Source organism: Chlamydotis macqueenii, chromosome 2 (assembly GCF_036417535.1).
Source record: "Chlamydotis macqueenii isolate bChlMac1 chromosome 2, bChlMac1.mat, whole genome shotgun sequence".
NCBI lineage: Eukaryota > Metazoa > Chordata > Aves > Otidiformes > Otididae > Chlamydotis > Chlamydotis macqueenii.
In genome coordinates, this window is record NC_141557.1 from 44,224,251 (window position 1) to 44,242,274 (window position 18,024).

Here is an 18,024-nt window from a genome sequence, read left to right on the forward strand (position 1 = left end):
ATTTGCATAATTTCCATAACATGCAGCATGTTTTTTGCCTCCTGACAGGAGCCATCAGTTATGTAAGCAAATTGGTTGCGTAATTATGCAGATGGGAAAATAAATTTAATTGATTCAACAGAAAAGTGTGCTGTTCATTTCACCTGGGACTTCTTTTAACTTGGTGAGGAATAAACTGGGAGAGGTAATCAGCAGGTGGCACTGCCAGATACCGACTCCATTGCGTAGGGTAGCCATTTTCAAACAGAGCCAGAGCAATCTGCCCCTGGAACACAGGAATTAATGCCTACATCTTAGCTAAAGGTCTCAACAGTTATTGCTTATGAGTATCACCACAATATTCTGTGGGAGCAGTATTGTGGCTTTATCTGGTCTCGTTATTCCCCATCAGTTCCTGGGATACATTCCACTGGCTCAGCAAGAGACATTTCCGAATTGAAAGCTTGTTTTATACTAGATAAAATTAACATCTGAAGAAGTTTGTATTTTGACTACCTCCGGTACGCTAACAGAAGGAGAATTTTAAACATCACAATAAAGTTGCTACAAGTAGCAACTGAGCCATTTTTTTCTTGCTCCTTTGTTTCTGTTCTGGTCTTCAGTCTGCAGATGGTCAAAAAGTGGCATCAGTCTCTCAGTCCCATCACACAAAATGGCACAGAAGCACTGAGGCCAGTGATGTCAGCGTTAATTTTTGATACCACTACTCATACTAGCCGTTTTAGAGAAGAGTTATGCAGAGGGGGTTAAGACTGAAAAATGTAGACCTAGGATTTGCCAAATATACCTCCACAAAGATGCAAGATGCATCTGGAGAATGTGAAAACACAAAAATGTGAATTAGTAATTGCTCTTAGTGTGGCCATATTTTACTAAGCTGAGGAGTACAGCACAAAGATTTGGTAATTAAAAGTTTGATTATTGCACTAGGGACATGTAATTTTATTATTTCTCTTCATTTGAAACACTAACATCCATTAGAATTCTTCAGGAACTGAGCACAGCCCACAGGCCTCACTGTAGCCTCCACGCGAGTCTGCAGTTAAAACTGGAAGCTGGCCATGTCCACAGCTGGGAGTTTCATTTATTCATGAGCATTTGCAACATTATGTGCTCTGGCATGGTGAAAACCTGCATGATCTGACTGATTTCACACTTCTTAACCTCCTCATGCAGCACATCATACTCTAGATTCTTGTAGCAGTTACGAGATATTAAAATCTCCACGTCTGCTTTGCCATTTGTCTATCCTCCTGCGTACCTCAGAATATTAATTATAAGGATCTGGACAGAATGAAATAATTTAACGACAATACTGACTCACAGATAGCTTGGATACTTAATATAAAGAATAAAAAACGTTTATTAACATCTTAACAACTTCTCCAAAATGATCCCCCCAATTGCTCTATATGTATTAGGAAACATTGTAAAACTATCAAGCTTCTATTTCTAGCTTCTCACCTCCATCCCCAATGCAAGTTAAGAAACTCAAAACTATCAATGCTTTGAAATAAAACTGTTGCTAAGTCTTCCAAACAACGTTATTCTGTTTTAGTTACAAGAAACTATCCATACCTAACAAAAGTAATCTTTCCAAGAGCATACCTTGTAATCAGTGAAAACTGAAGAAAGATTTTCACAAAGGGAATTTCTCATGCATCTAACAACATACTGAAGGAGCACAGCGTTGTCTAGAGCTAGCTACTGACTGCAGCACAGGAAACATTCTTCTTGCACATTTTCCTGTCTCTGTCTGCAAACAGGTAAGCATACATTTTATTTCCTATGTGAAAAATTAAATACAGCAAACGAGTTGCTTAATCTCAAATACAGAAGTCCTTTCAGCTACTAAGAAGAAGTAACCTATACATGGGGAAAAGCAAAGATACGATACTGTCTACCAAGTGCCTGGCTCTGCAAATCTCAGTCTGTGTTGTACTTAACTTTTTGGTTTTTTTTAAACATTTTTTCATCTTTCCAGGCTCGTTTCCATTCCACATTGGAGTTTTGTCCTGTTTAGCACATAGAATTTCTGTCACCAAAATGGTACTGAGAATGTTGCTCAAGAAACCTTTCTGACATTTTGATACACATCAAAATGACCAGATTTGTATGGTATTTTCAAGTGGACCCAGAAATACAGGAGTTAACAGTAAAGTTGTTTAAGTTACCTACTGGTTTATCATGGTGATAGGGAGAAACACTACATTAACAGAAACACCAGATACACCAGTTGTAACAAAACAACTGAGCAATGATGTGGGGAGCTTGCATTCCTTGTTAATATAAAACATGACTGAGATTGCATCCTGTCAGCTGAAGATGATACTCAGGAGATGGAGCCAAAACATTGCACAAATTTTACACAGTTTCAAGTTAAGCTAGAAGGTCAATGATTAACCTCTATCTGAAAAATAAAGCAACATTTGGAATTTTTTTCTGGGGATGATCTAAGTGAAAATTCAAGGTTGCTTATAATGGAAAAAATAATGCTGTCTCTATAACATCCCAAGCTTTGAAGCCATACAGATTACTAAGAGAATTTTGTCTTTCTGCGTCTCTCAAATACAGTATTATCCACATCTGGTACCGCTTACAGAAATGTGGGATTTAGCTAGGGTTCAGATAGCCTCTGTCTAATTCCAAGGGAGATTAAGCTACAAAGGATCTTACAAAAAGTAATTAGCAAAAATGACTTAGTTTTTCACTGCCAGTTTTAGTTTGTTGAAACCTTCCAAAATTGCTCTTGCCAGTAATGCTGTAGTGGCTGGAAGAATAGCAGTTTAGATCCCTCATCTGAAACCCGATCATTTCTTAATCCAGTCTTTCAGCTACTGCGAAACAAAAGCAGCAGAATGCTGCTGGATTAGACCCAGTGGATAGCCTTACGAATGGCAAAGCCACCTTGGTTAATACCAAGTGGTGGAATCCAAAGTCTGTTTGAACTAGTGCCGGCTGTTCTTTTAGGAGAAATTTTGAGGTAAAGGGCTTTTAAAGAAATTCTATATGATTGTTAGTACTGAATCTAGAATTTTTTAGAAGGAAAGCAGGTGAGATCCCTACAGAAGAATGATACCCTCTGAAAACACAAGAGCCTCCATCCTTGCATTTTTCTGTACAGGCGGCACAGGAGGAAGGCAGTGATGTTGGCGGTCATCAGGTTCAATCCTCTTCCTTCTGGTAGCAACTCTCAGACAGACTGGATGAGCAGTGATATCGAAGAGTCAGGACCTGGCCCTGAAGAGGGTCAGGAATCTAACAACTGTTGATCAGATTAACAACATCAGATTAATGGCATGAACCTCAAGACCCCTCCAAACAAAAAAACACTGACACCCTCCAAAACCCTCCACAACTGTCCAGCGCTAAGATCATGATGGCTTTTGTGATTCAGAGGCACAAAGAACACCTGCAATGATGCTGCTGGAACTGGGAAGAGACTCATGCTGCCCCGAAGAAAAATATTTTTCAAACATTGAGGACGTACACCACCATCTTGATCTCACTTAAGATGGAACAGCCGTAAAAAAACCTAGGAACTTCTATACCCAAGAGAGCAGAAATTTTCAGCACAAAAAGCTCTGAAGGGGATGGAGAGCAGGTCCAGATGAGTTGTATTACTGACATGTTTGTGAATCTTGGTACTGGAGATCTAAACTAACACTACAGAATTGGGGAGCTCAGGAAAGTATCAACTTTGACAGAGATGCCATTGGTTTGCCACACAAGTTTTCAAATATGAAATGTTTGGTTCTTCTTACTCAAGCTGCAGATCAGTACATGAAGTGTGGCTTAAGCAACTCATGCTTTGAATCTGATTCAGGATTTGCAGCTGGAAAAAAAGAAGAATTCCTGAAGAACCAGTTATGCTAGAACCAGCTTGCTAGAAGCCTCCATCTCATCATGTAGTTTTGCCAACTGGCAAAAACTAAAAAATGGGCAGAACCACTTCCCTCTAAGAGCACAATCAAAGGAGAAAGCAAGTTTTCCTTTTCACTGGAAGTATGCATATATACAAATGTGAAGCCATATACAAGTTATTATCAAGACACAACTAAACCTTCAACTGTGAGCAACTTGTGTAGACTCTCTCGGTTCTGTGAATGAAGGTATCCTAAGTCAGGCATGTCTCAACTGATTTTAAGTTATTTTATTCTCAGTGCTTTTCACTAGGTTTTTGGAGAAAGGAAATTAAGATCTAAGGGGCACACAGATGGGACAACATCCTCAAAAGATACTGTGAGGAAGACAAAAGGAAACTTGTATTATTTCTACAGACTGAAGAAATGCGGAAAATGTCTCACTCAAGAACAGTAGATACACTCAATCAGTGCACTTCTGTACTACCACCTGCTGGGAGAAGAATAACAATTAGTGCTAGATCTCCATTAAAAGGGAGAATGCAGGTTCTGAGGCTGCAGCTTCCTCATTATCTAACGATGCCATTACAAAACATCTATGTAAGTCAGTGTGACAGTCTTATAGTCAGGGAAAAAAATACTCTTTCTATGCTACTATCTTCATTATCATTAATATAAGTATTTAAAAACAACTTAAGTTTGAAGCCTTGCTGTAAAACAGTAAGGCACAGTCTCAACACAGTGGGAACTGCCTTTATTAATTTGTATTATTTTCAACAATGATTGCTTTAACCATTAAAACCCAAAAGTTTTTACCATTTAAGGACTAGTGAAACAGCCAGACCTTCCCAGCCCATTTCATATTCTCCTGAAGCCATTTTAGAGCAGATGTGAGCTCCAAGCTGTAAACTTCTTCCATATTCACATTCATTGTCATATGCTTAAGAAAAAGCTTTGGATCAGATATGCGAGCAGCCAGGACCAGTCTCTCCACTGCCGCTTGATAGTCACTGTTATTCTGAACTGTCTGATCTTCACATCTGTAAGTGAATTTTCACAAATACAGAATTAGGTACCACACAGGCCCTGTGTTACTTGCCTGATGCTTTATACTGGCAACAAGACTATAAAAACATTAAAATAATGCCCTGTGTTCACTTAACTTATAATAGATTATCCTAATTTCTAGACAAATTTTGGCTGATTATTCTGAAGAATAAAAAAGTTAGAAAAATTGTATTTTTAACATATTTTATGGTAATGAAAAGCAATGGGACTTAATGCCAGTGCAGTGGTCTGCCATATTTATAGCACATTTCATGAAGAAATATTCGACTGTTGGAAAATTCAGCAAAGGAATGTAAACCATTTTATGAACTGGATATAGCAAGAATTCATGTATATACTTGAATCCAAAAGGATTACTCATTTTTGGCATGTAATCATTTTTGGAATAAGTATGTGCCTAAGTGACATGCCTATGTTTTTGCAAGAGCAGAACTTACTCTTTAAGCAAACAAGCGGAGATACAATAGCATACACATAAAAACAAGAGATATAAACCTTCTAATTTATCAAAAGAGCAAAATTAAGAGATGTATTCCTTGGGAAGGGTAGTGGGGAAGGAAGACAAAGTATTCGTTTGAGATGCCCCTGTTCATCCTTCGTAAGAAATGTAACTTTTCTATGCAGTTTCACATTCAGATGCTGAGCCAGTCAATCTCAGAGGAAATGGGATCTTGAAAAACAAATTACAGGTATAATCTAGTGACAGTAGCTGGTGGTTTATGGACAAAGGAAAAAATCAACAAACCACACTTTTATCTGAAAGTATTAAGTCTTACAGGAAGGGAGAAAAAAAATCTTAATATTGAAATATCCCTGATAAAGAGAATAAAGTAAAATGGCTTCACACACTTTGCAAAAACAGCCAAGAAATAGTAGAGTTGGTTTTTGAAAGGAGTAACATTTTGACTGTGCCGTTCTACTCCATTGCCTAACCACACCACCAGAATCTATACATCAAGATATCAAGCTACCCTGCTTTTGAAAATAAAGCACGCTCTTAACATGGTAGACACATTCAGTTATGGAACACAGGGCAATATCAGTCTGGAACAATTACTTTTCTGCTACACACATGTAAAATTAATAATAATAAACCCCCCTTCCCAAACATTTACTGTTCTATAACCGATATAGATAAAAAGGATTAAAAACAAGTTTAAAACCAAGCATTCTCTTTCCCAGCCAATGTAAAGAAAGATCTCTCATTAACTACATGATCACAGATAAATAATATAAAAATGGTACATATCTGACAACAAACCTTTTCAGTATTATTTGAAGAGTTTGACTAGAAACCATTGGACTTTGAATATCACTGGCATTTGAAACAAGAAATATTTCAATGGCCAACAGCATCTCAACCTCAGACAGGTAAGACGGAATCGTCAAAACTTTGTGATATAAATTTCCCTGCAGTGGTGGGTAGCAACCCAATGATAAAGCACCTGAGAGTAAATGAAGAAATGTAAAGAATTAGGATTCCCAATACTGAACATAGATCTGTTTTCTTCAGTATGTGACTAGGAATGTGGAAAAAGAAGCCCCCAAACTCTTAATGGATTTTACTGTTTCACCTGTGAAATGCCCTGATTTGAGAACACAGCAAATGGGATTCACTCGTAATAGTCACTGTTGTAAAATGTTACTTTTATCAATGAATATTATCAGCGATGATTAAAAAGCTCTGTCAGAAATCTGGGGACTCCAAGTGTGTAATAATACAAGTACAAATTAGGACAGGTCAGGCAGAAGCTACCATCATAGTTAGAGGACATTTGAACAGCATCTCCCTCTTTGCTCCCCTGTCTTCTATCAACTGATCCCAGAGACCAAACCTATACAGCACTTCAGGGAAAGAAAAAAAAAAAAAAAAAGAGGTGAGGAAAAACAATCATGTCCATGTTAACAAAGCCAAGTATCCGTTCCAGGAGGGATGGACTCCTTAAGCGGCTTGCTAACCACAATTCTAAGACAGACTCAAAACATTAAATAATGTGACAATATGGAGAGATGGCTCTTGGTGGACTCTATCAGAGTGGCACACCCAGTGTTATCTTAGCTCAGAAGTGGGGAGTTTAAAACAATCTCAGACTGTTAGCTTTCAGTTGAAAGGAACTTTCTTTTAGTTATGAGAAACTTCTTAGGCAGACCTCTCAAATCTTAAATATTAATAATTTTACCACCACAGCTCTAAACAGAAATATAAAGAAATCTAGTTTTCCTAGATGAAAAAGTGAGGATGATGCACTTTATAACCGTTTCAGGGTTCACATTTTTAAAATTCTGAAACTGAACATAAAAAAATTAATTTTATCAGAATTACATTTATTTCATGCCAGGTAATATACACTGATTCATATTTTCAACTGTCACTATTTCCTAATAGACATTTTTGTTACAAATAAACTCCCGATACTGACATAGAAAATACTGTTTTCTTCTTACAAAGTATACTCTTATCCATTTCTCCCCGACATACTGAGCTGTTACGAGTGTATGTTATCCAAAGAACATCAGGGAATGATATTGTTTAAGAAGCAACTTACTTTTGTAATAGGTCCTAGCTTTAGACCACAAAGAACTTCTTCCCAAAGCTGTGATTAATCCTCTAAGTAAAATAAAATCAATAGCTATGTTTTTTGAAAGCATGAAGTCTACTGCAGAAGATGAGACGCCAAGGTTCTTGCTCTCAAAACAGGCATTTATCAGCTTGTTAAAAAGGCAGCTGTACTGAGAAACATCTACAGTATCTGAAATGAAATGAAGAACATTAACTACTGGAATAAGTCAAATGCAAATCTAATTGAAGAATCCCTTCTCAATCAGTACCTAAATCAAGAGTCTTGCTTCTATCAGCAAAATGGAACAATGTTTAGATAACTTACAATAATGCTTTATTCACTGAAGTCTTTTCATGGTTAGTTCATTCATGTTGTGAAAGAGAAGTGTTAAAGTCTAAGTAATAATTTGCTGCCAAAACCAACTGGATCAGATAAAAATATATTCACTTGCCCAAGCCTATAAATACAATCTTCACCCAATCTCTCAGACTTAAAATTTGCACCAATAAAAATCACACTGGTGCTTCAAGTTCTGCTTCTCTCTTACTCTGAACTGTCTAGTTCCTCTCAACTGTCTCCTTGCTGGCAGGACTGAGCAGCCTTGTATCCACCTCATGCCTCAAAGGACTAGATCCTTTTAGGATTTTCCAAGCAGCTGATCTTCCAGCTAAGCTCTCCTAACATACCTAAAAGCACACACTGGTAATAGGACCGAGATCTACACACAGAATCAGCTGAGGTTTCCTCAATGGAGCCTAAGTAACTATGCATCTCATCTTGAAGTACACATCCAAAATTTGTCAGATAACTTGAGCCCAAAAGAACACTCAGTTCTTAACATGGTATGTAAAATAAGACTAGGTTAGCTAGCTCAGTTATAGGAAAAACCAAATGCATTCATCTGAAAGTAAGATAAAATTAATCGCTCCAGTGACATCCCTATTTTATTGTATAGACTGTGTATGATCCTTAAAAATTTAGTGGGTCTTTCCTGTTCCCCTGTGTAACTGAGCCAACTGGGAAAAGAAGACAGATGTATAAACTCTGTGTGTACGGTACATGCATATGTGTGCGCGCATGTGTGCAGCAAGAACTGCAGAATAGAATACATATTTTAACTGACACTACACTCTCTGGAAATAAAACGGGCTTATATAAAACGATCTTGCTTCTTCAACAGAATTTAGCTGGGAAATAAACAAACAGAACAGTACAGATTCATCTATTAAAATTTTTGCTCTTAGCACTGTACCTTTTTCTTTACTTACCAGAGTGATTTTGAAAACCTGGTAAGTTCTGCAGAACTTCAAATGCCTGCCTGTATAAACTCTTCTTCAAGCACTTGTGCACCAGCGTACATAACAGATTATGTCGATTGAGGATGTCCATCTTATCACAGGGCCACAATGGTGCATTTATGGTCCACTCTGACTCTGTGGCAAACAACACTTCAGTGTTATTTCTATGAATAACATAGTGCTGAGACTTTTGGCCATTAAGAATATACTGTAAATTGTAGCGAAGAACAAATTTCAGAACTTCACAGAAAATGAAGTTCTAGTTATTAACAATTTGTTCCTTATCACCAGTATTTCTCAGATGGATTCTCTGAACCTTTATATTGTAAATAAGCCCTTTTATTAAATATCAGGGTAGTAAAATGGACTTTCAGTTGCATATATGTGTGTATATAAATATGTATATATCTGTGTACATATAAAAATTGAAAAGCAAATTTTAGATCCTCTATATTACCTTATAGAACACCTATTCTTGTTTATACTTCTGCGTGATCAGAATTTCAAAAAGCCAGTAATAATGCATTATTTAATTGCAGAAATATAGTACTATTCTAAAGCTATTTTCCTAAACGTGGATACTCTGAGGGGTAAAGAAACACTGCACTGACCCAAGCCTGAAAATTTTTTGACACTGAATGTCACCTGGCTCAAAGGAAAACCACATGGGGTAGGTCACTTTCCAAGGTGCACTCCTCCCTTATTATGGTAGGCTTTTGAGTAGAATGGTGTTGATGGCACACTATTGTGAAACCAATTTTTTTTTCAGAAAAGTTATTAGTCATAGTATTTCTTACACATATCAAGAAGAATACTAACCAGTAAGATGGATCACATTTTACTTTTGTTATCCCAGTCTTTATGTCATAACACAGACCAGTTTTTAACCTTTACCTGAAATCTGTCATAGACGGGGACTGTTCAAATTTAAGTCAAAACTCAGTTTTTTATAAAACAAGCTTACCTCTCAATACCCATGTCGCTCCATCCAGACTTCCAGTTTTAAGAAAAATTTCTGCAGCTTTATTAACAATTTGACATCTTGATGCAAATCTCTCTGCACCTGTAAGTCCTTTCAAAACTGTAAAATGTATCTGTAGCTCATGCAGTTTATCCAAAACCTTCCTTCCCTGGCGTAAGAGCAAAGAAGGGAAAGGGGAAAGGTGAGAGAAAGCAATGGTATCAGTGAACAAAGAGTATATTTACACAAAATGCCACAGAATGAAACTCAAAAGTAGACATGTCTCAGCTCTTGCATAGTGTGTGCATCAGTAAGGAGGTGGCTTATTAAAAATCGTGGCCATGTGTGTGCACACATTGTGGTGGCGGAATGAAGGTCGTGAAGGCAGAGGGAAAGGGAGGTTTAGGAGAACAGAGGAGTTGACAGAAAATGAAACTTAGCTATTAAGAAGTTAATGTTTTGAAATTTTTTTATGCATATGCACATACATACTGTGGATTTGCATACACTCAAAACTGGAGACTTTGGAAGGCCTACAGGTACCTGCAATGGTTTATCTTAGCATAACCTATAAAAGAATACTAGCTACATCATTGCAGTTAATATTTAAAGTGTAAAGAACCCATTCAACTGTAGATGCATGTGGCTGAAGGGCAAAAATACATACCAGAAAGACTGAGGTGAAAATTTGACAGTAAAATACAATCTTGAAATCTAAGTGCAAACCAGAGAGAAAATACAAAATTAAGGAAGATCTGCATCTGTTCCATCCTTCTAGAAAAAGGAAGTGCCACTAAGAAACAGGTCTTTATAGAAAGATGGAAACCACAGTTGCCAAAGGAGTTGAAGGATTCTCTACACGTAAAAATCCAGAAAGTAATCTACTGTTGCTTGAAGAGCCATCTCCATGGAAGACGTATTCACGTTTCAAATCTGCATGTTTTTTCAAAGTACATCTCTTTTACGAACTTTCCTTAGCTCTTACAAAGAATATTCTCTTCAGGACCAAGGAGCATACATATTTTACCCCTTTTTACACATTTCACAGGTACACATTTTACCCCTGAGACATAACCAGCATCAAAGCTATGTGATAAAGAGGTTTGATATTCAGGAAGGGAAAGTGATCTGAAAAGCACATCTAGAGCTTTAGGCAGTCCCAAATATTCTTAAAATGGCATAGGGCATGTCCTAAAGCCAAAATTACTTCAGGCACAAGCAGGAAGAATAAGTTCTTCACTCTGTCTTATTTTCTGGACCACTTCTTGGAAAAAGAAAGACATGGGATCAAGCAGATACTAGCCCATAACCACAGCATTACGGACTTATCTGATATATAATGAAGCAAAACTGGTTGGAGACAGGTAGGAACGCTAGTACTGGTTCATCTCCGAAGCAGAGATCAATTTGGGATCTGCCAGTTCTGATAAAAATAATTCAGTGCACAACCTGCACAACAATAATTCAGTGCACAACAACATTCTCAAAGAAGCAATGATCTTTGCTCTAGACATGAAAAAAAAATCATAGTGTTCTAAGAACTGTCTACTTCTAGTAACTCCTGTTATACGAGAAAAACACTACACATGGTTTTGATATCTTCCACCTCTGAAATTAGGACATGAAGATGAACCTCCTTGGAATATCAGAGGTCCTGCAATCCAAGTATCAGAATCTCCCTTGAGATAGATTTGGAAAATAGCTGACATGTATGAGGGTATTTCTCTACAAACACTGAACATATTCTGTCTCTGCTGAAGAAGACAGCCAAACCCAAGCCAAATTAAGCTCTTTGACAGGCATGCGAGCACCGATCACTCCTCAATGCCAAAAATTTAGACTACCTCTTCTATGGCCAGGAATATCTTAACTGTTCTAACTGCTGAGTTTTGTGGAACAAAAATGCTTTAAAAAGTTCTAGTACAGTACTACAAAAGTGCTAAGGCAAAGACCCCCTCTCCATCCCTGCACTACTAAACAGTACCACACTGTGCTGCAGCTGTTAAAGAACATTCAACTCAACAAGCTGATGCTGCAAAATTAATGATTCATCAAAACAGGTGTATTGCCTCTAGACCAAGCACCTCTATCAAATATCTCCTGGGACTTGGGTTGACCCAGGAAACAGACTGAGCCATGCATAGGTTTTACATAACAGAATTCCCAAAGGTCATTTCCTAGAGATAATAGTGCAGAAGACATTGTAATCCTTTGATGCAAACGAGAAATGGTTCCTTGACCATAACTCACAAAAAAAAAAAACCAAGAGACAAAAGGGGACAAGGAGAGTGTTTGCTTTTGTTCATAAAAATACATACTGGAAATCATCTTGTATGGGATGAAGAACATCCCAGTACAGCATAATTATTAGTTGTAAGGATCAGGCCCATTGACACAAAGGTAAGTTCAGAACATTAGACTGAGTCCAGAGGAAAGCCACAGAGATGATCAGAGGGCTGGAGCACCTCTCCTATGAAGACAGGCTGAGAGAGTTGGGGTTGTTCAGCCAGGAGAAGAGGAGGCTCTGGGGAGACCTTACTGGGGCCTTTGAATACTTAAAGGGGGCTTATAAGAAAGACAGGGACAAACTTTTTAGCAGGGCCTATTGCAATAGGACAACAGGTAATGGTTTTAAACTAGAAAATGGTGGTAGATTTAGATTAGATATAAGAAAGAAATTAATGACTGTGATGGTCATGAGGTACTGGAAAAAGTTGCCCAGAGAGGTGGTGGATGCCCCATCCCCGGAAACATTCAAGGCCAGGTTGCATGGGGCTCTGAGGAACCTGATCTGGTTGAAGGTGTCCCTGCTCCTTGCAAAGAGGCTGGACTAGATGACCTTTAATGGTCCCTTCCAACCCAAACCATTTAATGATTCTATGATTCTAATGTGATCACTGACCAAAATACATGTATTAGTTCTTATGTTGTCACTGGTCATGTTGCAGATTGTATAGGAGATCCAGCTTGGTATACACCTCTTCCCTCCAGGAAGAAAAAGATAAATTTATCATTGAAATGGATCTTGCTGCAGTGTACTTATGATCAATACCACACAAGTCCTAAAGAGTGTAAAACATTCAGTGAACTGAATCAGAATGAACAGATTCATCCTTAACTCAGAAAAGTAAAAAGCTAAACCTGAACAATCAAGTTTCTAGGTTGCAAGACAAAGTTAGGATAGGCTTCATAGAAGACTACTGCTCAGAGAGGCATAATAAAATGTTTTGATTCAGCTGGATAATTAAGAAGTACTAAGATGGTGGGGAGGCAGGTGGCACATTTAACCATTCAGCTAAAGAAACACACTTTAACATCTAGTGATGAAATAAGTGATTCATTCTTTTTCTTCTAGTCAGGTTCCTGTAGTCCAGTATACCTTTATCCACTGCAGTGCTTTGTGGTAAGAACACATTACACTTATTCCAGTCCTTCCAATGAAAATTCTGTGTGCTTCATTATGTTGTGAATTTTTTATTACTGGAAAGAAAAAAAAATACATTTAAAAAAATTACATGTAAATGCAGTTTTAAAGAAATTACACACTTGAAAAACACAGTAATTGTGAAAATATTAAATATACTTACTGAAATACTTGCCATTAAAAGCAGTAACTTCCTAAGTCTTAAAACCAGAGTTAGGGTAAATAACTATAGTTTATTCAGACACTATTTCACAGTAGTCTACTTCATCCATAAGATGCTTGGACATGTAATGGAATAATTTAGTAACATCATCATTTGTAATGTAAGCTTTGCATTTTCTGGCACCATAAAGACATGTTGGGAATTATAAAACTGAGTAATTACAAGTTTTTCCAACCATGTTATAGAACCACTTTGGAAGCACTGTTGTTATTCTAGAGCAGTGGTCTCCAAAGTGGAGTGTGAGCATAACAATCCATTCAGGTGTGGGAAGAAATTTTTTTTTCTACCATTAAAAAACAAAAAAATAAAAGAAAATTAAAGTAGTGTTTATTTAATCTTTATCTCATCTTTATAATTTCTATTTTTGTGTATGTTTTCTACTGTACTTAATATATTAGTGCAGTAGTGCATGTATATAATTTATAAATAAATAAATAAACAAACTGGGGGTGAGTGCTCAAAATTTTTTTACAGATAGAGGTGCCTATCAGTCTGGAGACCATTGCTCTAGGGAAGACAGACTAAGTTCCAAGCATCACCAAAATCTCCTGTCTGTGTCACAACTAGAAGCTGTGATAGCTATTTTATATGAAAGTCTGTGGTCAAAAAGGTCATGTCACATATGTGGAATAAATATTCATCATGTTTTAGTAGCTAATACAGGTTGAAAAAGATCTGAGTCATTCATTATAAAATGCTTTAATATCCCACTAATGCTCCACTGAGCCTCAGTTTTCTGCAAACTTATTAGCAAAAATGATACAGATATGGAAATGAAGTGGCATAGGGAGGAAAGGGGTAAGAAAATCTGCCAGAACTGTTAAAAAACTAGAAGGTCTTTTAAGGACTTCATTCTTTAGAGAAATTCAAACTACTAAAAAAAACCAAGTACAAATGATAGATATGATATAACCCTGTTCAATGTGTTTTGAAATGCACACATATATATATCTGTATTTACAGCTCTGAAGTTTATTTATGCTATTAACAGTGTTACACTTTATATGACAATACTTAAATATGTTTGCCTTTGTCCTGAGAATAGGACATTCTTATTAAATGACCACCAATTTTCGTTTCTCTTCTTGACTTCACAAAGATCAAATGTTCTTCTTTCAGAACTTTAAGTTCTGTGGCTTCTGTTGAGCATTTTAGCTGATTGTATTTGCACCTCAAGAAATTCTGAAATTAGTATTCAGAAAACAGTATATAAATTTGTTTTTCTACCTCTTTTAAAAACTGCACAAAGAATAGGGATGAACAAAAAAAGCATTTGTTGCATCTTAATTTTACCTGCATCAGCAAAATCACAAAAAGGAACTCCTGGTCTGTCTGTCTCAGAATCTCTGGTTAGTATTTCAGAAATACATAAAGACAACTTCTGAAGATCATGAAAATGTTCACATCCAGTTCTTGCATTAACATACAAAGCTCCCAGCTTTGTCCAATCACTTTTTTCCTTGCAATGCTGCAAAGAAGGCAAGGGATAAATACAAGTAAACCTGCTTCCAGAACACCAAACAGAAAATATATTGAAATTCAAAAGAGAGACCTGGGATAGACTTAAAGCAGAAAAAATATGCAGCTGAAATACTACTGCCAAGAACCTCCACGTGCAACATAGTTCAGTTACATGTTGCCTAATGTGCGTGGACTGCTAATCACTTTTGTCTCTCAAGAAATTAAAATCCTTTTTCCATTTATGTCATGACCTCAACTGGGGAAGCTCATAACTTATTCATTCTATTTAAGAACTGGCATTCATCCCATATTTTACTATCTTTTTTTTTTTCACAATGCATGCCAAACTGATGGTTATTTTCTGTATGAATCAGTCTTTTGCTTGCCAGATCACTTGATAACTTTGGTGTTAAAGGAGTAAAGAATCAGTCCTGGTCTCTCCTTCTTAAATTTTGGTCTCAGGATCTGTGCAGTAAGTGTGATAATATGTAAGTGATAATATGTAAGCTATATTATAATTGTGCATAAGTAATCTGCCCTTGAATATGAAAGATGCATGGTGTCCAATTAAAGAACTTTTAATAATATTTTCTTATTCTTTAAAATACCTGCTTAGTGTTGGCAATTATAGCCTTTCACAATTGTGCCTTTTTATACTAGATATGAATTCTATCTGCTAAATAATATATTAAATAATTTTATTTTGGTGAGGAATGATGTACCACTACCAATTACAAGCACAACAAATATACGGCATAGGAGGTGACTGCTTAAAGTTAGAAATCTTTGAATTAGATGTAAAACCAAGATAAAAACTACCAGTATGTAAACAACATTACAGAAAAGCCAAAGATTATTTTCCCCTGCATGTTAATCTTTCTCAAACATGGCTTTGCAGAAGAATATTTTATCATAATCTCAATATGTTTAATAATAAAGACCACTAATTTTAAATGATGCAGCAATTGCTATTTCTTGTAGATTTAGAAGTCATGGTTTAAGCATTCTAAAACCTTGGAGAATGCACATACTATACCTGAATTTCAGCCACTGCCAAGTTGAAGTCAAAAAGCCAGTTCTTTCCAAAATATCTTTCCTGAAATCTTCCATAAGAAAAAAAATATTAATACTTATCTTTAAGATATCCTGTTGAACTAAACTATGCACTAGCAGAAGGCGATTAACAAATTATCATATATGAACTAAAAACTCATGTGATTTTTGATCCTATTTACTACACACTGTGCAATCTGGACACTGAAAACAGATATTTACAATCATGCCAAGGGAAGTTAGTATATGTATTATGCAAATAAATGAGCAGAGCTATTTTCACTGAAAATATTCCCTTGTCTCAGTATAAACGTAACTGAAAAGGTATGAATAAGAACTTCAATCCATTAAATAAATGCAGAAGTGTATTGTATGTATTTCTGAAATAAAGGTAAAAAAAAAAGGTTAATTACATGAATGAAAGTGCTATTCAGCTTCAAATACCTAGGAGCATCATGCTTTATTCTGATGCCGCCACTGAAACATGGGATACATCTACCCAGTGCGATGCTGTCATGCAGAGATACATAACCTACACATGAATGAGCTAACACATGTAGTTGAAGCAGCACAGCTGGTCAGTCTTCATGGATACAGACTGTTTCTCAGTTTGTGCTGAAAACACATACATGGAAGGGGTCATTCCTTTGTGAATGAGATTCCTGATCTGAAAAGTGATAAAAAGTAACTGCAACATGTGTGGTAAGTTGCACTGGTAAAACGCTGAGATCTGTGGCTGAAAGGTACTCTATGGGAATAGTATGAAATCGGCTAACAATTTCTACAATTCTTTCACTTGAAACAGTGATGGCTTGTTTTCACGCAGTAGATGCCGCATATTTGGTTTCCTCTAAGAATCAAAGGTTGCTTTATGAATCGCAAGTTTAGTTTCTCAACTTGTGTGCGCATGTATAATGCAGATGATAAAAAAAAAAAAAGGATCACAATCTTGTGCAAGTGATAGGGAGACACCAATGGTTTTGGAACACATCTGGGTTGTGACTTCACATTTTGCCCAGCATAATCCAGCAGTGCTTAAAAAACGACCTCCTCCCTAGTTGTGTTGGCTAAGTGTTTATGCAGTTGCACAGGAAAAGAAATGAAAAAACTACTTCAGATTATAACTAATCCTTTTACTGCTTAAAAGGGTTGTTTATTGCAGAAGTACTGTTTGCTTACGCAGGCTGAAATGATATATTTAACCACGATGTTTCTAATTTGACTACAGTTATACAAACTTGTAGCACAGCTACACAGATTGTACAATGATAGTCAATATGGAAAAAAACTAATTATAACTGCGGTCAGAATCTAAGTTTTCACTTAACAACCCTTGACCTTTGAAAATCAGTAGATTGACAGCACTTTAAAATACAATTAGGCATGATATGATGGTATTTTCATGCAAAACACTAAATTTACATTTTCTAATAGCCCTTTAAAGTTTTACATAAAGTTATAAAAATAGAACCTGAAGAAGGAACTAGACAGATATAATTACAAAAAAGTTCCTTAAAGACATACCTGGATTTCATGTTCAAAACAGTATTTAGTTCCTGACTGGAAGCGTGCAATTGGTGAAGCAACTTAATAATATAGTCAAAATGTTCAAACTCAAGGAGCATACCAGCATCAATTAGCTGTAATATCAAACAAGAAGAAGAAAAGTAAGCATACAAAAAATTGTAATCACTCCTATATTTCCAGAGGCAAGTGGCAAACAACAGTGGGGAAAAATATGTCACAGTTAATCTCAGTCAAAAAAACAAATGATAAATGGAAACCCGTACCACAAATTCAGCTAGTCATAATACAACTTAAAAAAAAATACTACTGAAATAATATTAAAGTGATATGTTTGAGTTTAAAATAGGCAAGCTTATTTCAGAAATTCCAACAAGTAGCAGTAGTACAATCAAACTCATACCTTACAAAAGGTACTGATTAATGTAGGCACCGCATTTCGTATATTCAAAGAAGCCACATGCTCAAAGACTTTCAGAACAACATCTACAGCTGGCTAATTTAGACAAAAAAGCACAATCAGTTTTGCAACTCTATTAAATTAGAAAGCTTAGAGTTTTTATAATAGGAACTTTTGAATTGGTCTTT

At 36.4% G+C, this 18,024-nt stretch overlaps 1 protein-coding gene across 1 annotated transcript in view; it reads right to left on the minus strand.

The window, feature by feature from the left end:
* Positions 1-8,752: 8,752 nt before the first annotated feature.
* The window catches only part of TOPAZ1 (testis and ovary specific TOPAZ 1), a 38,609-nt gene continuing 29,337 nt past the window's right edge, over positions 8,753-18,024 (minus strand). Inside the window, exons 11-18 of the mRNA XM_086741957.1 lie at positions 17,840-17,932; positions 17,437-17,552; positions 16,960-16,962; positions 15,896-15,962; positions 14,692-14,866; positions 13,131-13,231; positions 9,755-9,920; positions 8,753-8,925 (exon numbers count right to left, since the gene is read on the minus strand). Of these exons, the coding sequence (XP_086598083.1) occupies positions 8,753-8,925; positions 9,755-9,920; positions 13,131-13,231; positions 14,692-14,866; positions 15,896-15,962; positions 16,960-16,962; positions 17,437-17,552; positions 17,840-17,932 (894 nt within the window). The remainder of the gene's footprint in view (positions 8,926-9,754; positions 9,921-13,130; positions 13,232-14,691; positions 14,867-15,895; positions 15,963-16,959; positions 16,963-17,436; positions 17,553-17,839; positions 17,933-18,024) is intronic.